The sequence below is a fragment of the Melanotaenia boesemani genome, chromosome 20, assembly GCF_017639745.1.
Source record: "Melanotaenia boesemani isolate fMelBoe1 chromosome 20, fMelBoe1.pri, whole genome shotgun sequence".
Classification (NCBI taxonomy): Eukaryota; Metazoa; Chordata; class Actinopteri; order Atheriniformes; family Melanotaeniidae; genus Melanotaenia; species Melanotaenia boesemani.
In genome coordinates this window covers 10,140,598-10,166,230 of record NC_055701.1, presented here as the reverse complement: position 1 = coordinate 10,166,230, position 25,633 = coordinate 10,140,598, and the positions used below count along the sequence as shown (strand labels likewise).

General features: G+C 38.3%; 1 protein-coding gene across 3 annotated transcripts in view; it reads right to left on the bottom strand.

Annotated features, from left to right (window-relative positions):
• Window positions 1-25,633, bottom strand: part of arhgef10 (Rho guanine nucleotide exchange factor (GEF) 10) — a 44,899-nt gene that overhangs the window by 2,647 nt on the left and 16,619 nt on the right. For 2 of the 3 annotated variants that reach the window (XM_041972143.1, XM_041972144.1), the window contains 15 exons: window positions 24,303-24,419; window positions 23,998-24,090; window positions 23,309-23,479; window positions 22,545-22,690; window positions 21,798-21,982; window positions 17,809-17,924; window positions 16,577-16,704; window positions 15,358-15,458; window positions 15,090-15,211; window positions 13,708-13,794; window positions 13,007-13,233; window positions 12,540-12,697; window positions 8,564-8,706; window positions 6,536-6,710; window positions 649-771 (listed from right to left, as the gene is read on the bottom strand). In XM_041972143.1, the coding sequence (XP_041828077.1) occupies window positions 649-771; window positions 6,536-6,710; window positions 8,564-8,706; window positions 12,540-12,697; window positions 13,007-13,233; window positions 13,708-13,794; window positions 15,090-15,211; window positions 15,358-15,458; window positions 16,577-16,704; window positions 17,809-17,924; window positions 21,798-21,982; window positions 22,545-22,690; window positions 23,309-23,479; window positions 23,998-24,090; window positions 24,303-24,419 (2,092 nt within the window). The remainder of the gene's footprint in view (window positions 1-648; window positions 772-6,535; window positions 6,711-8,563; window positions 8,707-12,539; window positions 12,698-13,006; window positions 13,234-13,707; window positions 13,795-15,089; window positions 15,212-15,357; window positions 15,459-16,576; window positions 16,705-17,808; window positions 17,925-21,797; window positions 21,983-22,544; window positions 22,691-23,308; window positions 23,480-23,997; window positions 24,091-24,302; window positions 24,420-25,633) is intronic. The other variant, XR_006008717.1, reaches the window with a different exon arrangement.

Here is a 25,633-nt window from a genome sequence, read left to right as displayed (position 1 = left end):
TTTGAGACTGATTTTATAAAACTCACACTACAGCTTATTTAAGTTTGATTGTTTCCCTTTAAAGGGGTCACCTTGTCTGGGAAGTCATGCTCTGACCACTCACAGGTGACCCTTTAACTTAAATGCTATTTTGGAAAAACTGTGCGCCTTTCTCTGTTAAAAACTGCAAATGTTCATCTGCAAGTGGTCAGAACTGGAAGTCCAAGAAGAGCTCCAAATGAGGCAGAAAACCTCCAGGAGTTTCAAAATGTTTTTTTCTTTAAAGGGTAATGCAGGTAAATTTCAAGCCGATCAAGTTTTTGCTTTATAGTAAAAGGAGGAATGCGAGCTACAGAATGTAGAAAGCTAAAACAATCTCTTAAACCTGCATAACAAGCTCCTCAGTGAATTCCTGCAGAAACAGCAGTAAATAGAACAAAATCTAATTTAATTGTTACACATTCCCTTTGTTATGTGTACTGTGTGTATGCTAAAGCTATACAGTTATGTGCCACAAAGTAGGGACATATTTCAGTGATTTGTAAGGGTAAGAAGGCAAACTTCTTGGCTGCAGCCTTTTACAGCATGTTGATCTTCCTTTCTCTTTGAAAACATAATCTTAAACAATTTTGAAAACGAGGAGGCTAAAAGTTATGAAATATGAGTTACCCGTTACTTTGGGGATACCCTGCAGTCTGGGGACAGAGAGAGCGACAGTCACTCCCAAGTTGGTTCCTACCAGCAGCAGACCGTGGCAAACCAGTAGACTACTCACCAACACTCTTTGGTTGCCTGCAGAAAAACATCAGTTTAATCTTACATGAATTGCTCTGCTTTCTATGGTAAATCAGCTGATATCTGCATCTAAAGAGACAGATTGACGGATACATCCTCCCACACAAAATGTCTTCTGGAAAAAAAAAGCACAGTTAATGGCTCACTTCACCAGACCTGAATACAGCGTGCAGAAGGGAGGGAAGTGTGTATTGTTTTAGTACATGGTGGCATTTCTGCAGCCATGATGTTCAAAGCTTGTTTGTCTCCAGGGTAACGTGAAGAGGAGCTTGGATAAAAGCAGTCCTTTTCAAGCATCTGAACAAAGAAAAAAATGCACCATTACGGTCGGCTTTGAGTCAAACAAACAAACACAAAGGTGTTATGTAACAGGATGAATGAAGCGTGATGCTGTAATTAAGGAAGAAGCTCTGCTTCTATTCAGAAAACTTATGGCAATTACAGCCGGACAATGTTGACCTGACCTTTTTCTTTCCCCTCTTGTTCAGAAAAATCACTGAAGCTTCTTCAGACTGTAAAAGCTGTGGTTGTTAAGTTAACAACACCTTTCAGAAAAGACCACAATAAAGTCAGGCTTGCTGACAGTGCATGTTAAGAAACTTATTGTGGTATTCAACTTGGACCAGAGCCACTAGGGAGCTCTGTCATAAATTAGCTATGCAAAAACTGGTATCTGGCCAAATACATCGTATTCAATCATATTTTTCTAATTGTAATATGAGTCTAGGGTTTTGCAAAAACAGCCATTTCAGGCCTGCTATGTGGGAGGCGAGTATGTCATGAGTCATTACTGCTGTAAGAGTTTGACTTGAATTTCCTCCCTCAGTTTAATCCTCTTGGGCTTTGGGAAAAATTACTGCCAGTCTATCTCCTGAATCCCCTCAACAGAGCTGACCCCGTGCATGGGGCACACATGCCATGCTGCTACACTTTCTAGAATCCTGCCAGATAGGCAGGCTGGTACAGTTTAACACCAGGTCTTGCCCACATGTGCTTCTAATGAGGGCCCAACGTTAGGAGAAACACACAGACTCCTGGTTAGGGGCCTTGCTTAACTTCCTCCTTTCATAATATTTGGAGTTCCCCACCCAGAGGGTGAACTAAAATAAACCTAGAGAGAACGTCAACATGGTCTGGTTCTGGCCCTGATCCTACACCAATGGACCTCTTTGATCTGCACTTAGTTCTGACACTCAACAGCAAGAGGGAGGAGTAAATCCAAAACATTACAAAAATACACTATATCAGCTATTCAGTCAGTCTAGAAATACCTCCCATCAGCACATAGTGAGTAATCGCTGTGTCAGTTGCTGTGGCTGCATGCCAGACATCCTTCCTATACTATTCTGCAGTAAAGCTAATGGAAATCAAACTTCTGGACAAATTGAAAGTATACATGATGGTGGCATGAAGAGAAGTTAAAACAACCACAAACATGATATATATCATGTTCGTGTCCCTCAAACATGTTAAAAGACCATATCTCATTCACTCAGCTTTATATGTATATCTCAGTGGAATGGGATGTTCATTCATTTATCCATTTTGGTAGGTGTGCAACAATGGTGGTGCACAAACAAAGAACTAGAGGTGTTATTTACTAAACCCCTGATGTTTGTCTCCCATTAGGCCATGCATGGCTGCATATTTAGGTCACAGCAGCAGACAAAGCCAGACCCTCACCACAGCAGCCAGCTAGCCAACATCCTCTGAGACATCCTCACGGTGCAGTCAGCTCTATTATTTGTCTTCACCATGAATTTATTGGTACCAGGCGGCGTGTTTATCTTGAGGAGGATTGGATGTCCTAATTTACTTTAAAAAGGTATTTGGTGGTATCAGCTTTCCCCCAAATGATTGCTATTACAACATATTAGTCATTTGTGGGATTGCTGCTTGGATAAGGAACTTCTGTCTGCTGAGAAGGGAGTTGGCAGAATTGCTCAAACATGCATGAACATGAGAAGGATAACCCCACCTACAGCACCTCATGCATTCAACACTACAGCACTGATAAAGTATAATCACAGAGGACAACAGCCAATATCTCCTGCGGTTGTTGCTTTTTTAAATTTTTTTGCAGGATCAATAATGAGCCTGATTGTGTTGTCAAGCCATAATTTTATTAAGAACTTCCTGGAAAATCAGCCCGAAGTTAAATTAAATTTCTTGCTATCTTCTGATACCCTGATTTCATTACTGTGCATCTGTAAATAAACAATAATCAGATACAGAATTGCAGATGAAAGACTCGTTCTCTGTTCATCAAATGCAACTGCAGGCAGTCGATGATGTCTGGCAGATCCAATTACATCAGCTTGTGTAGAAATTGCACAAGTTTTTGGTCTTTTTCTGTTCCAGAGTAGCAGCCAGAAGTGAAAGTGAAGCCAGAAGGGGTAAAACCCTGGAACAGAACAAATAAGAGAAAATGACACGAAGACGCAGACAGGTAGAATTCACGCATCCTTAAAAATAACACAACCTCACTGTTTACGACAAAAACTTCTAAGTTTCTTACAGAATGACAGTCCAGATTCCTAATAATATTATCAGAGGAAGCAAGCTCTAAATGGAGAGGCCCAGAGGATGAAAGCTTTCATATGTGCTGGTCTGTTCTAGGACCAGCTTCCTCTGTGGCTGCATGGATCCCATTAGTTAATAAGGATGGTGAAGTCCTACAGCTTTTATCAGCCACATCTGCCAGACAAAGAGTTCTTCTACTCTAACTCTAAACATTGGACCTCATAGTGAGTTTCTCTCACAGTATCAGCAGAACATGCATACTTCCAGCAGTTGGTTAGCTCCCACATGTTTACTTGCAATTAGGGATTTCCTAAAGGAAACTTAAATGATCCATAAATAAAATTTCTCTGCAGGCAGAAGAAAGAACATGCAGGGATGCAGTTTATTGTTGTGGCACAAATAATAACTTGTAACCACGGATACAACAAGCTGAGAGTGGGATGTGTTTTTTTTATGTTTATTTGTTTCTTTAAGGGTTGACTGCTCTAGATTCTGAATTAATAGCTGCTCTGGCAGACATTTAAATCCTCCGCTACTGATGATTCTGATAATTATTACATGCCACTTTGACTGGGAGAAGAGCCATCGATATGTAGCAAACATGTCCCTCTTGTCACATTATAGCTAAATACTTCTGATGGATTGCTGAATATCACTACTATCTTGAAGCAATATGCAAAAAAAGACAATGAAGATGATGGCACTGACATAGAGCTGATCTAATAATAAAACTGTTAATGGGGCTAAAATGCATAATGCAGACACACAGTAATTGGAGATCATGTCATTTATACAGTACAGATCAAACAACTGTCATCACAAAAAAACTCAAAAGCTATATTTCAGTGCAGTAAAATTTAGTTTCATGAGGAAGATAGAGTGAAATGAAGAAAAAAAAGAATTAAAAATGTTTACATAAGATTTTTTTATGAAATGCAAACTGAAGCACATCTGTCTGCTTTAAGCAGGAAAAAAAAGGACTGCAAACAGCTGATTGGATTGAACAAATCCCAACTTCATAGCTGCAGACACAATCTCCCCATAACAACTACAATCATGCTTTTAGTCTCTGTGTTTTTGGGTCATGCTGATATAATGCTGCAGATTACAAGATCCAAAGCAGCAGGTCACTCTGTCTGGGACAAATATGATTTGAACTCAACAGCAGCAACATTTAGCTGAAAACCAGGCAGGAAACTGCCCCGATTTCACAACCAACTGCTTCACACTGAATATATTATTATCCATTGCAATGACAACATTTGCCATGGTAACAAAACCAGTGTTGGTGCTAAAAGACACATTCACCAAACATTTGGATGTGATGCAAGCTTATTGGTTTTAGGTGCATGCTGCTTACACAGTGACGTGTTTTTCTTCAAAGCCCTAAAAACAAATATTTGCTCTGCAATATAAAGCCCATTTGGACTGAAATTATCTGTGAGCCATGGCTCATTTGTCTCACTTCTGACACCATAATTCAGATAACAGAACTTGTTAATGACCGGTTTGGCGCTGAAGTGCCCAACACAATCACAGAGCTGAGGTAAGCCTATATGATGCAATGCTGTACCTGAAGTAAATTCCTCTTCAAAGTAGGGATAATCCACAGTTCTCAGAAGACTGTGCTCACTTGTAAATCCAGAATATCACTGTACGTCTGTTAAAGGGTAAAAAAATCCTCTGATACATCTACATTGTGTTTTTTGTTCAATCTCTTTTACTAAATGTTATGTTAAACCAAAGTACAATGCAAACTCAGATAGCTCTGTCATATTATGTGTCCACTAGCTTAATCAGTAGTTCAGCCGCATTTTCGCTGTAAAGGTTTAGAAATGGTAAGCTGCAATAAGAATGATGCCTTATCTACTTTTCAGTCATTCAGAAACAGTCTGGGTTTTCCAGCTTAGTCTGTGGTGCACAAAACTGCCTTAAAATCAACTCGACAAGGTCAACAGCCTGTTTTATGAAACCCACGAACAAAGACAAAATAAGAGGTTTCTCGTTCATGGTTTAGGCTCAGAAACTTTTGAATGAAAAAAACTTGAGAAACTTGTCATAACAAAACCTAACAGGAATATGTTATTAGTGATGTCAGCTAATCCCCGATGGACACTGTGTGAGGCAGCCCTTTGGAAATGATGTAACCCGTATCACATACCACAGATGAAGGGCTGCAATTTACTTTGACTAGATGGTCACAAGATCAGAAATCAAAAGAAAGGCCAGCTTTGCTTTGCTGAGACAGTTTGACACTCTGTTAAGTGCTTCGGTCTCTGTAAGGAATGGAGATCATATTACTGAGTGACAGTGGAGGGCAGGGGAGGCAAACAGAGACGTAGTAAGAGGTAAAGGTGGTAATTCAGCAGAACAAAAGAGAATGAACTTTGAAACCTCAAAGACTGGACAGAAGAAGGAATTCCTTGCCTGGTTCCAGACCGGGATATCAGTCTAAAGACAGAGTGTAATGGGTTCATTATTCCATTTTATATTAAGATAAAGAATTCAACAAAAACTTAATAATAATACAACTTATACAATGTTGTAAATGAGTGTGTAGTATAAACCATTTACAAACTAAAGGAGGTTTTTAGTTTAGAATCATCTGCAACAGAGAAACAAACATCAGCAGGAACTTAATCAGCAGATGCAGGATTACCACCATGTGGGCCTCCTGTGGGCAAGCGCTTACAGAATTATAACCTTAACCTTGATTAAATGAAATAACTACTATATATTCATCTATAATCAAGGCAGAGGTGTTTGATCAGTGTTATGCAGTGTCCTGCCAGTCTGTCCTCACCTTGGTGAAGAAGTGGGCTCTGGCCAAAAGAAAGAAGCCATTAAATGTTGATGAAAATCCAGATCAATATATTTTAAAGAGCAAATCTGGCACTGACACTGTTGAAAGGTGCCCTTCTAGTTTTTATCTTAAACTAGCTGCCATTGTGGCTATTTCTAGACTAAATTAGAAGACCTAACCCAATTTTATTTGTAAATAATGTAAGAATATGTTAAAGATGGAATGCAGAAGCAGAAAAACTTAGAAATTACAGATAAAATAAGCAATTCTTTTGTTGAAGAATCATACATTTATGTAATTTGTAAAGTTATATAACGAATAATTTCTTTAACAAACTACTAAACATGAAAAGTCTAAGTCCCAAGGTATTGTCATAACTTTCACTACACAAGCCTAGCATACTAATGTCTTATGTTAACCGGCTTTCAGTCTTACCAGGTAGTATATTGTTAACAGGTGTGGCAATGTTTATGTCCTGCAGGTGCTCCAAGGTCTCAGTGTGGAAGAGGCGCAGTGTGGAACCAGAGCTGAATGCGATCCAGATGCCCACCCCAGCCACCACCATATGAGACACCACCATTCCCTCCTCCTGGTGGGCCTCTAGCTGCCTCTAGATGCAAGACAGTCACATCAAATCAAAGGCTGGGGGTGAATATCTACCTCTGAAGCCATTCTATCTTTAACAGAGATGCATTTCAATATTACTAAGTTAAAATAACAACGTTAACTGACTTTTTCCAGGGCTAGTTAGACTGAAAGTTTCCAACTGTGAGTGTAGGGTAATCAGTACCAGAGAAAAGGTAGGACACACTTACCCATTCATTTTGAATTAGTAGGCATTTTTAAATTGATCATAATGAGCATGTTCTTTACCATATATTACACTCACTAGACATGAAGTAAACAAGCCACATCATCCACACTGCTGCATTACATCTATTTCACTTTAATTAGATGGCATTAAAAGCTAAATCTGGACACTGAAAACAAACAACTAGAAAGTATTATTGAGTGATACTGTGTTTAACGGTGAAAACCGTTAAGTGTTTACAGTACGTCTTTTACACGTGTTGCCTGTGTGTGGCTGAAAACTAGAGATAAATGCCACACAGCCCACAGAAACGGTCTCAGTCTGTTAAGACTGTAGCTGTCCTTGCATTGTTAGTGCTTGTTATGTCTGGACATCTTGATTATGCTTTATGAGCTAAATAAAAGGTCAAAACAGGCACATAGTGTGTCGGGGTGGCGTGGCTCAGTGGGTAGAGTGGTCATCTTGTAGCCTGAGCCTGTTGAGCTCATGTTGAGGCATCCCTGAGCAAGACACCGAGCCCCAAATTGCTCCTGATGGGTTGTAGTTGAGCGCCTTGCATGGCAGCTTCCACCATCAGTGTGTGAATGTGTGTGTGAATGGGTGAATGTGATGTATAATGTAAAGCACTTTAGGTAAAAGCGCTATATAAATACAGACCATTTACTATTTATGTGAAGCAATCTTTATTTTTCCCAAAGCACAAAAGCCATTTATGAAGCAGCCATTTAGAACAAACCCAATGGTAGATGAGGTTAAACACTACTTTATTAACTCTCAGCTTCCTCTTATTTATAAACTTGGAAACTAATTTTGTAAAATATTAGCAAATTTTGAATTTTTGCTCACAGAGATTTACAATAGGTAGCATGTGGGTGGAATCATTTTTGGCTACAGAGAAGCCATTCATAAGTTTTGATTTAAAATAATTTTTTGAGCTGGAAGTGTTGGGAAGACAAATGTCCTACATTTTTGTTTTTTCAACCATTCCAACTATCATAACTTATATCCTATCAGCCACATACTTTATGAATATTCCGTATTCTTTTCTTCCAGCTTACCACTCCTTCCTCTCCGTCTGACTTTTAATCACCACTCTGGACCAACTGTAAATCCTCAGTGAGGAAAAGAGAGCGAACAGGCAGGTGGTCCGACATAATGAGCTTAATGAGGCTAAACTGATTATGAGCGTGAGCATTACTATTCCTGGACCAATGGCAGGTGCTCCCATTCCCCAAATCAGGCTAGGGCACACATGGAAAACCATATTCCAAGATTTGACAGAGAAAATGAAGCAGCTTAAGCCACTTGTGACCACATGTTATGCCAGTCTCAAGAAATCCATTTACATGGACAGTAAATGCTGAAAAGATACTGTGATATTCTTTGAGTTCTCAGTCTCAGTTTCCTTGTGAAATGTGTCACTTTACCATTTTAAAATATAATCCACATAACCCTTGATTATTGAACCATACGTCTGACCTGACTCTAGTCCTTACTGCTCTTTCACTCAGTGATTTATATAACAAGATTGGGGCAGGTACACAGATAAAAAGAGATGCACCAAGGGTTATTTACTCCACACAAAATTTCTCCTCTGAACGACCCGTCTGTGATGTAAAAATGGAATGTAAGGCTTGATCTGTGTTACATACCTCTACACCATGTGTGTGGGTGCTGATGATGAAAACTTGTCCACCTGATGAAACCCAGAGGTGTTCCTGCACAGCCAGCATAGCCTTGACCGGCAGGACTCCCAGTTTCAGTAACTTTGGCTTGTCACAGTTCCACAAACCATCTAGAAAGCAAACACAAAACTGTTCATTCAAAGCAACATTATATGATTCATTTCACACACATGGAAAAAAAGGAAAATGCAGTTTAGGATCAGAATTTCAATGAAAGTACAGCTAAAAAAACATCAAACAGCTAAAGCAAATGTTTCTGTCAGCGTTGCTGCATTTTCCTTTGCAGCACAAACCTGGTTTTTATTAAATGGCTTGAAAAAAAAATTTTGCACAGCACATAAACAATACAGAAACACTCAATCCATCTTTATAAATGTCATCTGTAAAGGTCATCTGCATTTATAACTCTGCTAATGCTTGATGAGTGGCCATTGATGGTTTCTACAGCCTTCACTATGAATATAGATGGGCTGTGAAGCATTAGTCAGAGCTGAGATGTATCCCACACACACCTCCTACACACTCGTTCTACATGTGCCTGGACACAGCGCCAGCTCGACTGCTATAAAACACCCCCTGCAGTATCTTTATAAATATCAACACTTCACTTGAAACCATTTCATTTAGTCAGAAAATTCACTTACTGTGGTCGTAAAATGAAAGGAAACCCATGACAGAACAAGTTTAGTATTTAATTCATTTAATGCACATAAAAGGAAATGGTTCAATTAATAAGCTGAGATGGATCATTTTAAAGAGAAGAAATCAACTTCACACATTTAATGTAGAATGTCCACTACTACACAGGCCTAGTGCTGACAACAAAGTTCATTTCATCCAGATACCACATCCCCTCTTAGCTAATCTAGGCCAGGAAGTGAATGAGGCCTCACCAATAATGTTTGTTTAATGGAAGGCACAAAGGCAGCTATTGAGCAGAGAGGTGCCACACAGTGAAGGATGTTTTTTCAGAGGTACAGTAATCACTGGGGAAGCAATCTCCAACTGAAGGAGCAAAATGGGATTCACATTCCAGAAATGCCCTGTATATATTATTGTAATAATGACACTGCATAGGTGAATGTACAAAAAAAAGAAGGAAAAAGGAAAAAGTAGTAGTGAAAAAAGACAGGAGTGCCAACCTGAAGGCTTATGTAAGTCCTCTCTGCTGAAGTGTGTCGGCCCACATCTCTCACTTCTTAGAGCAGACGTTATGCCCTTTATTTCTCAAGTTGACACAATATCCTGTGGTCTTCATGAAATTTCTGAGACATGCTTTGGTCAAAATACCACAGAAACACAGCACAACAGCTCCTGTATCCATCACAAATTTATATTTCTTTTCACAATGACCGGTTTTAGGGAGTAAAGTCACCCAGTTACTGAACTCCCACCCTTCTGCTCACCAGGGTCTGACTCTTGTGAAGTCAGTCGTACTCAGTATCCCTCTAAACACATTCTTATTATCATATAGCAGAGCACACAGTAGCCTAAATAGCCTGAGAGCTCTCACTAACACAGTAAACTAAACTCTGAAGACCACCCTAAACAAGACTAAGAATAAAATTGCCTGCAAAATATTTCTCTAATACTTACATTTCCTTCATCTGCAACCACAGACAGTCACCGCATATCATTAGTTAAATGCCAGGTGGTTAAGATACCACTACATGAAGCCCAGCCAACAGGCTTATATGGGAAACTTTTTACTGAAGCTAATAAATGTTTTTTTTAGTAATAGCAGAACAACAGAAGACACATTCAATGATTCATGGGAAATCAGAATATCCAACTTCTGACTGGAAAGACTGAACAAGGTCTAACTGAACACGTCAGATTTCCTAGTCGGCATATAACACATTAGCAAGGACCCAATAGAGCAATATTAGCATAAAGTATTAATTTATTGAGTGAATTATGTTAAGAGCTGATGAGAATTAGCTTTCAATAGCTAAACAAAAAGCAAAAGAATTTCAACTTCCCACCCCAGGTACAGCAAATACAGCATAATTTCAACTGAAGTTTTGTGGAGATGAAGATGGATGCAACTTTTCTGAGAGAAGTATCCATTAAACCTAACAGGATTGTTTAAAAAGTGCCACAGTTGTGTTACTGAGGGATTTCTGAGTCGGCCGCAACTTCAGATGCCTAAATATTTGCTTTTCAAGCACAGAAAAAAATGATAATTGTCCCTTTTAAACCATCAGCTTTAACTGCGTATGCATGCCTGCACACAAAAAATATTACCAAATGCTGACTCAACACAATAATCATAGTTCTCATGTTTTAAAGGTGACATCCAATGCATGCTACTACAGGAAAAAATAGACGATACAAGATGGTTGAATAGAACAAAGTTTATATACTGATTGTCTGGTTGTGACGTGCAACCTCAGCTGAGTCACTGACTCCTCTTTCTCAATTTCTCCCCCAGTCATTCATTTAGAGAATAGCAAGCATGGCAGAACTAGGCTGCTAGCTTCAGACACACCGCATCAACAACAGCAAAGCATTTCTCATGCAGCTTTATTAACTCAGCACCGTAGGCATTAAATTCAAAGCATCCTTCCTGTCTGTTCATGTTTTTGATATCACATCACTCTTCCTTTTGAGGATGTCATTTGATCAGCTGATATAAAAAAATGATAAGCTTATAATTTCTTCTGGTAACCTGTGGTTCCACTTAAAATTCAAATCAAGTACAGGCAGTGTGACAAAGCACCCAAGCAGCATGGCAACATGAATGCCGGGAACAGTTTCCCCACCAATGTTTGCAGGATGAGTCATCGTTTCAGCATTAAGCTTGAGGTTAAAGAGATGGTAACAGACTTGATGATGGGAAGAAAATCATATATTTCAAATGAAAAATGTCCAGTGCAAGAAAGCTATGTGGGAATTCTTTTGACAATAAGTGATAAATGATAATAAGCAATAATTAAACAGTTACAGTAAGACTGTGCAACTGTCTATTGACTGATGTGAGAACAATGAACTGATATATCCACCACCATAAGGTGTAATAGGCTGTCCAAAAACTTTCCACAACAACTGCAAACACTCAGTGTTTTCTTTCTGAATAGAGGAAGGAGCAGGATGGGTTTTCCTTATGTTTTTCTGTCCTCAGGCCATCATTTTTATTCTTTTTCTCTGTTTCTCTCTAATGCACACAAACCTAACAAAACAACTTAGCAAAATCAAGAACTGGAAACTAATTTGAGTTACATAAGGGAAATAAGCAGAATAACAACAATGGCATCACCAAAAACAATGATATTAATATAATTACTGTTATAATAGCAAAGAGATATGGATACAGAATGGGGAAAGGGCTCAGACACTGCTGTTTGCACAAACCAAACCAAACTGGGAATTTAAAAACTGTGGGAAGAGTTGCGCCCAGTGTGTTGTGTCTTTGCTCAGGAGCAAAGACATTAAATAGGTCACAGTTAACAAATTGGCTTCTCCCAGACAACAGTGTAAATGGAAACAGAGACTAAACACACAGCAGACGAGACCCTTGACCCTCAAGCTTCACACTGAGGCTCTGACTAACACACCTGTGGCCACACCTTGGATTTAATAACAAATACTTAGCTGTGTCAATTTAGCACCAAACCTTTTGGCATAAAATGTTTTCTTCTAATAGTTTAAATGAGAGGAAATCAACTGTGTGGAATGTCTAAAAACAAGGTGACAAAGGAAGAACTTTCATTCATACAAACACCCCACAAATGTTTAGGTCAGAAACTAAATATTTAAGCAAATGTTGTTAGCCTCTACCTAAAGAAAATCCATTTACTTCAATGAATGCCTTTTAGTTTCATACAATAAATTATTTTAACCTTGTAATTGGCCTCATTATAGTTACTTAAGTGCATCAACAAACTTTATAAAGGAAGAATTCAAAGAATTCAAAGAGTATTCACACATTCAAAGCACACACCTTGTGATCTGGAATAAATTGCCACAGAGCCGCTGACCAGGCCGGCATACAGACAGTGCTTCTTATAGACCAGGCTGGTGACAGTGGACTTTTCTGGGGTGAAGAAATGCTGCAGACGCACTTTCTTGGACCGCTGACTGCTCTTGTACACAATGATGCTTAACAAGATAAAAGATAAATTAATACAAAGCTTGGTAAACACTTTGCTATCATTAAATATTTTGGAAGAAAAAATAGTAGAAAAAAAACTGACATTGTTATTTTTGTGAGACGTTACACCAGTTCAGACTAAATTAATATTAGTTTATTCAAACATATTTTTAAGTGATGAGAAATGTGACCAATAATTAAAATATGACGAATTTTGTAAGTACTGTTTTTCTGATGCTGCTTTATAGAATTTGACTTGTTTCTTTAGTTTTCCTACAACTACTGGTTAGTTACCATTTGTGAAGTTATGTCTGTACCTGCCCTCCTCCATGCCTAAACAGACACTGGGAGTATCATTGGCCTTCGACAGGGGAACGTGGTTGTTCTCTGGAAGTTTTTCGCCATTCTCCTGAAGTTGCTCTGTTGGAACGTAAGTCATGCAGAGGATCCGAGACTCCACATTGAAACACTCTGTCACTTTAGGGCTGGAGTTCTGCATAGCTACTATAGCTATCTGACCCATCTGGTTGGTGCAACTTGCAACCTGAACAAGAATAATGAAATCCATGTTTTTATTTAATAAGCGTGATTATTAATGTAGGAATTAATTATCACAGTTCTTACGGAGCAGCTGTCAAAAAGACACACAAATGAAAATAATAATATGCAGTATCAGTTGTGATTTTCTCACACATTGAATGGCTTTCTCAAATGATATTAAACTGCTTTTAAATAGGCAGCGAAAAATTAACCCTAATGCATTACACTGAAAGCCATCTCTCTTCCTTAAGTAAGAGCTGCAAAAGTAATTTAAACACACTTAAATAATCTTAAGCAAAAAGATTTGCATGCATATGTTAGGCCCACAACAGTACTCCTGTAAAATTACACATTTAGTTCTTGTGCTTGCAAGTAACAAATACATAGAAAACCTTAACATAAAATCTTACTTAGTTACTTTTAAAAATGTGGGCCACCATATTACTTGTTATTTGTAACATACAGGTACATGTCTTACCCAGACACATCCGTGGCCCATGGCAGGAGTGTCCGCTGTGCTCTCTGTGTTGATGTGGGGTTCTGGATTGTGAACAGCACATTCCACCTGCCATATAAGAGTAAAATATAAGAGAGGGTGATTAAGAATAAGGTCAGATATGTACATGCATTTGATCATCACAAAAGAAATCACAGTAAATAAACATATTGTTAGACTTATATTTCCTCTACTAAGCTGAGGCCTCTTGAAGCAAAGAGTATTAATGAAAGACAACGAATAGTGTAAATGGACTCAAATCAAATTCAATACAGTTTGACCAAAAGAAAATGATGAGTGCAAAATTTAGAATCTCAAAAGCCTTCAGCCCATATGTGGATCAAACCCATGACCATGGCATTATCAGCACCACACTCTAACCAACTGAGCTAACCAGCCAATGTGCACTGTCTCTTTTTCACTCTCAGTCTGACTCAGTACTGGTCAAACATGTATGTTGTGCAACTTGACTCTATTCCACAAATGTGTTGCAGACAGACTGGTTGTTCCACTCCATAAATGCTAAGATAAGTCAAGCTCAACTTGCTCTGTTCAAGTGTTTTTTCAGCTGAGCAGAAGTGTAAATCAAGCTTCACAGGGTCTGTGATTAGCAGAGTGTATTTCCTCTACCTACCTTACAATAATAGCCCATCAGTTCAGTTTTAAATGTTTTGATGGAAAGCAGCCAAAGTAGGAAAAGTTTAGTTACCCATAAAATCAGTGGTTTGGAATAGATGTTTAGACTGAAGCTGAAGAAATACTGAGTGATCTATCTCCATCAAAGTCTCTTTAGCACTATTCTTTAGCCAACTGAGCTACACTAACTAGCCCATGAATGAATGCCAATGCATTACAATGTATTGCTAAAAGATAAAGCTAAAAGTGATAAGTTGGATCATGCATGCACATTTCAAGTGTTTTCCCAGAGCACCACTGAGAAAGGCGATGCAGTACCTACAGGGTTAATAAAGCTCATTTAATGTTTAATATGACTATATTTCCATCAGTTTCCAAAATCTAAAAGCATCCCACATGTTCACAGCTGGAGAAATTTCACCCTGAAACAGCTGAAGAGAAAAAGATTAATTTCCCATTAGCAGCAACTCAACATAGCTCTGATACTACTGTAAATATTCACTACTCTGAAACTATGTACGAAAGAAACACCTCCTGAAAAAAAAACCTCACAATATGTCCTTTTACAGAAAAAAGATTTTATAACATTTTGTTGACTAAAACAGTAGAACAACTTGCCTGGCTTGATCTTTGTGTGCAAACTGGAGTTGGAATAATCAGAGCCGCCTACTATCTACCTGGCTAGTGCACTCATTTGAAAATAGTTATAAATAAGGAAATAGTCTCACCTTGAACTCCTGTAGTTTTGACATAACAACAGGCATTTGTCGAAGCAGAAGAGGGTGTTTCTGCTTTTTGATCTGATTTCCATTATCTTCTGCAAAGAACCAGCCTTGCAGGTTGTCCTCCTCTAAAACATAACAGTGAAGTTTATATAAATATGTATATAAATATGGGGGAGAAAAAAAAATCATACTTCATAAATGTATGCAAACAAAATGGGAAACAAATGTGGATCAGAGGCTTGATAATGTGCAGCCAGGGAGTAAACTGTACCTAGAGCCAGTTTAGCCATCTGCAAGTTACTGATCCAAGACTGTTTGATGGCTGGGCTAAGAGTATTGAAGACCGCACTGAAGTATGTGGGTTTACCCATCCTGCCAAAAGAGAAGAAAAACAAACACATTAATGAGAAAATAAAAGATTGTGGTTATTGGGACACACTAATGTCAAAGCTAAGCATTTCACAGTGTTTTCTTAAATGTACTTTCTACCGCCCAACAGCAACACTATGAGCAGAATTAATGCCTCAAATGCTGCAAACTCAACAATGATTTCAGTCTATTGGAGCCATTTGGTGCTTGGACTTTTAAATGAATATTTTATAGTCAAAAAACTCAGCATATAGTATTATAGATAAAATTTTATAGTGCTGGTCACTGATTAGCATAGTTCACACTTAAACACCTGATACCATCAGATAAAAAAAGCCCTTTATCTAAGCTGAAATGCAAAGTCGAACGAGCCTGACTGGTCAATACAGACTGAGGAGATAGAGAGCGACACAAGTCAATGTCAATCATTGCTTCTATAGACAGCTTGTGTAGACCTTGTGTAGTCATTATACGCGTGGCTGTTGTGGTCTGCTGTTTGTGTGAAATGCACCACTGTTATAACTGACTGGTGGTGAGAAGTGTTGTGCTTTGCCACGGAGAGATCAACCAAGAAATGAGGAAAGCACAGCTGTGTTTCCAAACATAACCTTGGATAATCTCTGCAGTTAAATGCAGTAGAGATGAGTAATGGAGAAAGGCTGAGACATACAGAGACAGAAGCAAAATACCTTTATAGTCATGGAGAATGTGGAAGAGCAAAAACAAGATGCACCCTTGGGGGACCATGTGCAGACCATAACAGAGTGTGTTAATGTGTAACATGGGTATTTGTGTTCAACAGCAGCTGGGTCGACTGGTTGTAAACACTGATGTGTTTTTTCTCTCTTGTGATTAATGCCTCTGATTAGAGCTGGTGGAGAAACTTTAAATATCCAAATGTGCTCTAATGCCATCTCATCAAGCCAAATGCATACAGGAAGGCTGGGAGGATACATAGGGGTAAGCAGGTTAAAAGGGGATAAAGACAATTCCAGGATAAACAACATTTTGGGGGTTAAAGCCTGAGACAGGACAGTGCTGTTATATGTTTTAAGCATGAGGGGCCAAAGCAAGTAAAAGATGGGGGAGAAAAAACAAAAACAAAAAACAAAAAAACATACTTGTCCTGTTTGCCAGGCAGCTGGAGTTGGATCCTGCACCGGTCAGCTGCCCTAATCTCCTCTTCCTTTTTCAGTATCAGCCTCTGGAGACCTGATACCCAGTCCTGTGCTACAGTAGGATTTACATTCTGTAGAAAACAATATTGCAGGAAAGAAAAACAAAAGCCATAAGAGCTGTGATATTAAGGAGAAGAACTGAGAGGAGGAGTAAGAGAAGGACAGAAGCAAAGGACAAAGAATATCAACGCCTAACTAAACGTGTTCAGATAAAAATTTAAGCTAGGTCTTCAGAGAATCTGCTGTGCACACTGTCATCTATATTGAGTGACACAAAAACAGAAACAGCTGTCACCAAGTGCCACCAGTCCTGTCATATATGCATGTATATTTTCTATTTTAAGTAGGCATGTTCACATTTTGGTTAGTATTGTGCTGATTAAATGTATCTTGGGCTATAAATTGTATTTATTTCATTACATTTTACATTCTCTGTTTATTTAATGAACAAAAACTGCATCTACAAAATGCATCAAGGTGTTGAATCAACAAAAAAAAAACAACAAGCCCAAGTCAGATTGTCCCATAACTGTCAGTGGATGAGTTTAAATGACAAAGGATTGGCCCATCCTCTGCACAGGATTCTCATTGCAGAACTATGTGTATCATTTAGTTTGTTCTTGGTACTGTATAAGTGCTGCCTCTTTGTTATTTTCCCTTGTCCTCTGCATCAATCTATCTCTCCCTCAATCTACTAAGACATACGTCTCAGAGAGTTTCTCCATTTTTATGCCTGCCATTCTGCTTTTGACAGACCCACCACCACAGCATAAACACAGCCTAACTTAAGCATGCTGCACTCTGCGAAGGAACTCTCCATTTCACTAGCACAGGCCGTCTTGTGTGAACACATAATTTGACAGGCTTGAACAGTGCAAATCAGGACCTAAGAGACTCCCAGTCTCCTCAAGACAAATTGCTTGCGATGGAACATTCCTCAGCTTGAATAATATGACCCTACATAACAGTCCAGTCCTTGTGAGCATCTGAGGATTAACATAATAAGTGTAATGCAGCTCCTAAAGAGGATTAATTTACACAGAATAAACAATAACCTTAATATTTTATGATGACATCAGAAACTAATGAATTAACACAATTTAGGGGTAAACAAAGAGTGTAACCACTGATGTGACTTTAACTTAGAGTTAATGTTAAGTGTAGTTATACAATACCTGGTAGTTCCCTTTGAGGCTGCTGATCATAGCGGAGATCTGGTTGACCAAACTCAGATCATGGATTAGATTCTGCAGATCTTGGTACAGCTGACCAGGGCCCATGTACAGCTTGTCTACACAGAAATATATCTCTTTTTAAAGTCATTCCCATATTATACACCCTCATAAATTCAAATAAAAGTGTTAGAAGATTCAAGACTTAACGATAATTTGACCCAATTTTCAACTTACAAATCCAGTGTAAAAGCTAATTTGGCTGGCATCTTAAAGTCTGAGCTGTCGACAATTCTCAGAACCAACAATGAGCAAGGTCAGTCTGATGAGAGCAGCAGTTAGTAATGAGACAAAGATCAATAAAGGGGAATCCGTTGGTTTCCCACAGGCAACAGTGACAGCTCTGCAAACTTGTCAGTGACTTTCATCCATGCCCTTCCTTGTCCACAAAAATGCTAATATCCACTGTTAGCTTTCAGAGGCCAGTTTGGTTTGCATGTTACCATATATAATCCTCTTTTTTCCCCTTTCCTTTAACTATCTGCTCCCAAGTAGCCACTGCTCTCTTTTTTTTAACACTTATCCTCTAAATATTGTTCCTAAGGGATGTGCTGAGAGGAATTCATGTGTTGTAAATATATACTAAAAGAAAACAGCAGCTTGATTTGTGCATCTCACAAACATAAAATATCGTGTGCTCTCTCACATAAAAAGTAATAAATTAGTAAATACATTTACTAAGTTTAAAAGCATGTTTTCATTTTTTATAAATCAAAAACATAAGATGTTTATATTTTTACTTGTTCCTTGCTGTACAAAAGTGATAAATTCAATAAGTTTTGACCAAAAACATTCATGTTTTTTGCACCAAGTTAAAGGAGGTGACAAACTGTCTGACTAAACTTCAAAATTGTGCAGTCCTGGGTTATAAAATTGTATATTCCTCTCAAGTCTGCACACATCCACAGGGGACCAAACCACAAACTGCTTGAAGTAGAAGAAATGCAGCCAGGTGAATGAACAATAATCATTTCATGAAGGTTGGCTCTAAAGTAACGATACAACACACTGCAAGGTCAGTCAGGTGAAACTGCTACTTGACCGGGATTAGAAATTGCCCATGTCCACAAAACAGATATCAGCATGCATCACAAACTGCTACTACTGCCATGGGAAGAACAACAGACCAGAGAGAAAATGTTTGTACACTGAATATATAGTGAATATACTTTTTTGTTGACATTAAATTCTGTTCAAATGAATATTTTGCATTTATCTAAAGTTACTTTTAAAATATTCCTCAATAACAGGAACTTTATGTATTTAGTTTAACCGTTTAAAGCAGCTCACTGAGACAACGGGAGAAACGCATGTCAACTAGCGACCGTTGCTAACTGACAAATGATTTAGGTCATTTGTTTAAACAGCTCATTTAACAAGAACAATTTTTTAAAAGGTCAGTTCTGGCTGCAGAAGAAGATAACTGTTAAGAGTGTACATCACTGAACAGAGAGTTAAACAACAGTTTTTGGCACTAAAATGCCTTTTCTCTTTCCCCTTTGCTTCTGTTTTCCTCTCATCATTGTTTTCAGTAATTATCACAAAGTCTGGCCGGTGTCTCCCTCCATGGCAACCCAGTCCAGTTCTGTACTAAAGGTCTAGCTCACTTAGCACTCAGGAAAATCTTTATCCTCATTTGTACATTTCCAAATGCTGCATTTGTAGGAAGTTTCTGAGATTCTTCTTGAATTTTCTAAAAAAAAAAAAAAACCTGTTCAGATATTTTACATTTTTACACACAAGAGTACAAATGCAAGGTTCCTGCTGCACAGGTTTTGGGTAATATTGATGTTTTAATGGTCTTTGACCTTCTGTTATATTATATTTATGGAAATGGATCAAATAGTTTTCCAAGTGGCACAGTTTGATCTTTCACCATTAACAATAATGCAGGTCTGGAATGTTAAACTGGATAAACATCTGTGTTAGATATATTAAGAGCAGGATATTGATTATGGTTTGAATGGACAATGTAAGCTTAACCCTATCAGGCATTAGTGTCCATCTAAATTATTTATTTGGTATTAAAAAGTCCAATGAATTGTGTCTGATGAGGCTCTGTGGTGCACTAGAACTCCTCCTTTGAGCTTAAATAAAAGTAAATCTGATATAGGAAATATAAATCTATAGTTGCAAAACTTTATACCATCTTTAGCTGTTTATTACTTGCAGTAACATCTAAGCATAGTGATGAGTGCAATCCCATTATCACTAAAGTGACCATTCCCACATACTAGACCAGCTCTCTGTAACCTATTTTTACTGGAATCCAGCTTTCTGAAAAGCTCTTTGTGCGAGAACCAAATGCTGAGAGTTTTCTAACAAAGCAGTCCTGGGAGCATCTTCAGAGTCAGACCAGTCATCCCAGCCATTACACACTTTTTAAAAAAAAAACAAATAATATCTCTACAAATTAAATACTGACTGTGAAAGCAGCAGGAAGACATAACTTGAAATGACCAGTCTGCATGGTGGTCTTATTGCTATGCAGCATAGAGAGGAACTAAACAGAGCAACAAAGAGATTACATCATATGCTGGAGAGCCTTCTCAGTGCCTTCTAGCTGGCCGATCCCTGAGCTGCTTTTGGCTGAAGACAGACGACTGAGAAACTATTCTTTCCACTTGTTAAAAGTTCCTGGATAACACAAATTTGCAATACACACATTCGCAAATATACACAAATATTAAAGCTGATTTGAATAAAAAAAACAGAGGGAAGATCATTATGTTATTGTTGACTTGCTCATGGGCATTAAACCCCGACAAAGAATGAGATAGATCTTTTTGAAGCAATGTGGCGACACATATAATCTAAAAAATAACTTCTACAGCATCTAATTTAATTAACTACAATCTGCAGAATACCATGTTACATTAAGACCCATATGCCGTTCCACAGGCCTTTGGGGAGATACACACTTGTTTCACCACAGCAGGTTTAAGATGAGGTTCTGAACCTGTTTATCAGCTGCAGCCTTAAGAAAACTCTACAGTCAGACCAGATGTTACTGAGGCCTGTTTGTGCCATCTGTTAACACACACTGATCTAACAGTGGGTCTGATGATTTGGCTCGGTGAAGTAAAGGCAAAGTGATGCAGTTGACCTGACATGAAATGATGCATTAAGAGCACAGCAAACTGAATTAAAAGAGAGATAAAACATGAAGATGGCTTGAAAACAAAGTATGAAAGTAAATATATTACAGCACTGGGAGATAGGAACAAGTGGGAGCTCACCCCTGACTATAACTTAACAAGCTTTTAGTCATCAAACTGATATTCAGCTGCCTGTTGCAACACATAGAAACACTGCAGGATTTATTTAAAGATGGAGACGACACCTTGCAGAAAAAGCCTGAATATTGGGAACCGTTTAATAGTATATGTGAGCCACAGACAACGCTATGTAAGTTAGTAGTAGCAAGTCCAGCCTGTTGCCATGGGCAACTTAAAGTGTGAGCCTCTGACCTCTGCTTAAATACTCATAACCTATGACAGACCAGGTGTGATACATTATCAAAGCAACTCAGCAATACGCCAGATTGCTTTGACAGAAACACATGAACACACAAAACAAATCCTAGAATAAAAACTGCAGTGCTGTGACCACAAAATCATACATTCTCTCTCCTCTCATGTTTGTCTGATCTGTGTCTTTTAAAGTGGCTGAGCAGCTGTGTGTGACGGGGAGAACCCAGTGGAAAAACTGAAATCACTGAACTCAGCAGCCAGCAGATGCAAGGACTGCAGAGGGAAAAAATACAGTGACTGGAAGGTCTGTGCAGGAGAGAGAAAAATTCTTGTCTGAATTTACTTTTTTTCCAATAAGTCTGCTTATTGTAAAATTGTGTATGTGTGTGTTTTTTTTAAGAGTTTACCAGTTCACACAGTCTAAATCAGAATAACTGAAAATGACGTTGTGTGTCATACTTGGCTTAGCATTGATCACCACTTTCTCCCCAGAATGAGGTGCTGGGTAGCGGCCACTGTCAGCCATGTCCTCACTGGATCCAAACTCTAGCACCTCCACAAAGCTCAAGGGCACACTCCACTTTAAAAGGAATTTCTGGTCAACTGGAGCGTTTCCACTACCACTCCCACTGCCATCCTGACATCTGGACATAGAAAAAGGAAGGAGGAAAGTCATGTAAGGAAACAGCTCTGATTGATGCTGTGAACATTTTAAAGGAGGTAAACACGCAAGAAAATTAACATTCATGCCCAATAGCCATGTTTAAAACATAAAAGAAGGTGAATGTAACTTGTGTCAGACAACACATTTTTTGTACATGTCAAAGCACTTTTTCCAGAGGGAGCATGTGGTGACCAACATGATACAATTACAGGGACTGTAGCTGAAAATCCTTGGTATGGGATCCTTGGGCACTTGTGGTTAAAAAGCAACCCTGTGAGTAAATTTGGTCCAAGACTCATTGTGGTCAGTCCATCGCCAGGACACCAGCTACATGCAGTGTTTACCAGCTGTCTACTTAATTATTTGCACATTTCATTTCAGTTCAGATTGCACTTGAAAAAGTGGTCTACACAAATGTAAACTTTCAAACAACCATGACTTTCTAAAGCAGTAAGATCATAGAGAGATTACAAACTCCAGAAAAACAATTGTGCAAATGAAAGGAAAGAATAACAACAGGTCTGGGTTGTGGTCTGTCTCACCGGATGTTGGGTGTGGCACACATGAGTACATCATTTAGAAGGAAGAGCCGTCGCTCCTTGGTTTTGATGATTTCCCCGCGCTCATTGTAGACCGTCTCCACCATGTCATCTGAACGGATCAGATAGCGGCTGCCATTACTCAGAAGCTAAAGAAGAAGGATGAAAAGTCAGTGGAAATTTGAATCACTGAATAAAGTTTGCTTGAATAATCTGCTAACAAAAGCTAAGAAAAGAATGAGGATGTGTTAATAAAAATAAAGGAAAAAGTAATATTTCACTGGGCTTTACAGGTTCATTTTCCATATGTTTCCTATAACGCTTCTGTGGCTGTGCTAATTTTGGATAAGTGTATATAAGTTAGTGGCTGTGACTAATTAAAGCCTATGAGGAACATAACCCTACTGCTCCATGCAAGGTATCCTTTAAATCTGTGTGTATGGATGCCAGAGAAGGTGGTTGCAGAAAGACAAATAATTACACCATGGGGATGGCTGGTGTTTGGTGCACATATTGTCCTGTTCTAAAAATACAACATTCAGTGAGGAGAGAATTTTGCAGAAACTGAAACTGAAACTTCCTGATGGCTGCCCACACAGGGACAAAGACAAACTCCTAATCATATGGTAAAAAGATGAAATGACACCAATAAAAACTGCATGTTGCCTGAGCAGAATGAACTTAAATGATTAGTGGCTACAACATTATATGATTACGTTTCAAGCTCTACATAATCGTAGCACAGCACCCAACAGAAATGAGCAGACCTTATTGAGGTAGCGTTCATTCATGGCCTTTGCAATATGGCGGATCTCACAGCGCTGGTCAGCTTCCCTCTTCTTTTCGTTGAGCTTTTCAGCCAGCGTTTCCAGTTCAGTCAGGGCCATCTGCAAGGGCAGACGGTCTGCATGACCTACTGGTGTGTTCTTCAGCATGTCCTGATGTGGATGAGAGAAATCAAGCTTCAATAGAGGAAATTAAAAGCATCTCTACAACTCACTGAATCTGCAGAGTTTCCACAACATTTGATGGAAGCATGTTCTTCTACACATCAAACCTTTATGTTCATTTAGCACACATCTTCATGATTAATGAGGATTTAAACATTCTTGGTATCATGAATCTCAGTATTAGGCTATATTTACTGGTATTTGTGACTACTGATCTGTTGTTATACACATGTATACTTGAAACAGAAAAAAAAAATCCTGTGACCCAAATTGTCTGTGACAAGAGACACAGATAGAAAAAAAAACTCAAGGGTAAGAAAAGCAGAGATGAAAGAAATGAGGAAACCATGTCCCTTCAGAGCAACTCCCTTGCTGTTAGCTCTGAAAAACAAAGTGTCCTCATTTCTGTGTATACTACTCCCTCTGCTGGTGAGTATATACACTATACTGCCATCTGTATTTTACACTTAATAGTAAAAGAGATCATAAACAAGAGAGTGTAATACCTGAAGGAGCAAAATGAACTGTGGGAATCTCTGAATAGGTTTCATCATCAGGCCATAAAGAGTCATTCGGTCGCTGCTGGCCTCCTGACGATTCTGCACACAAGAAAACAGGTCGCCACATTGCAGTGATAAAAAAAGAGCAGATTTGTTTGGAAATTATTTTTCTTTTTATCTTTTTATTTTATCTTTATTCACTGTGAGCACTTGTAGTATCAACAGGCAGTGGAACAAGACCAACAAGTTAAATTAATAATTGGTAAAAACAAAAAGCTGGAAGCTTTTTTTAGTTAGCATGCTTTTCTAACCTTGAGGAACTCCAGGAAACCAGGTTTGGAGGCACATGTCTTTCTTACAACTGCCATTGCATTGCTGAAGTTGTTCACATACTCGCTGTAGGCGTCCAGGACCATGGACTTAGAAAACTGTAAAGAAACACAGATTGACTAATGTGCATATCTTAATAAATAGCATTATTTTATTTGTATCTGTTTTTAAAAGGTCCTGCTATATACGTATATAAGGCTGCAGGTGTTAGTTTTTTCTCTCATTTGGTAACAATTTATCTCATGAACAAAAAATTAAGGAAAGTTGTGTTTGGTTGATTATTTCTCTGCTTTAATAATACCAGCTGTTGTATTATACATTGTTGGAAAGCCTGATTAGTCACCTTTAAAACAAGGTACATCTTGCAAGAATTGCTCTTCTGTGGAATGAGAAACAAAGCGAAATGTGGGTAGTGCCCAAAAAACAATGTGCCATATCTCCTGCATTATTCTTCTGTTGGTATTCACTTTTGTTTGTAGTTGCTTGGTAGATCGGATGATTGCATTCTCCCACAGTAATAAGGAAAAAAAAAAAAACAAACAACACATATTGGCTATTTTTATACTATTTATTTTACACTGTCATGGACCTCAGTAGCATGTGGAGGATCCATTGATTCGTACCTCCTCCTCATACTAATAGAGGATTCTACATTTAATGTTCTACATAACCTGGGTCTGTTTTTTAATAGAGATGGAAGATGTAATAGGAACAATATCATTATCGGCCAATATTGGCTTAAAAATTAAATATTGGATATCTGCCATTCTACAAAATAGCAGGCGCTGGGAGAACATAATCCAAGTCTGTTTTAAGTAGGATAGGATGCACATATCTTACTTGTTTAGTTTAAAAACAATTGTCATTTTTCAATTTGACATGTTGTACACAATCCAAGTAAAAATATTTTTCTTATTTTGCACAGAGTGCAATATTACATCATTTTCAGTTTTTTTTTTTTTTTTACATCTACATTTGCCAACAGGCCAACATGACGAAGTATGCAGAATAATACAGTATTTTAATTTCACAACAAAGGAACTTAGATAATCTCAGCAATTAGGTTTGGGGAGTAAAAATCGGTATCAGAATCAGTTATTGGCCAAATGACATGTAAAATACTGGATATTAGGCAAAAATCCAATACCATGCATCTATATTTTTTAAGTTGTTTTTCTTTTTTAATACCATCTCCTTTTTGCCCTGTTCAGTATTAATTTAGGTTACAGAAGGTCAAAACTACAATTACTCAAGTAAGTTCCACTTATAAGAGTAACTCATAAAAATATGCCTGTTAAAATTATGACTCTAA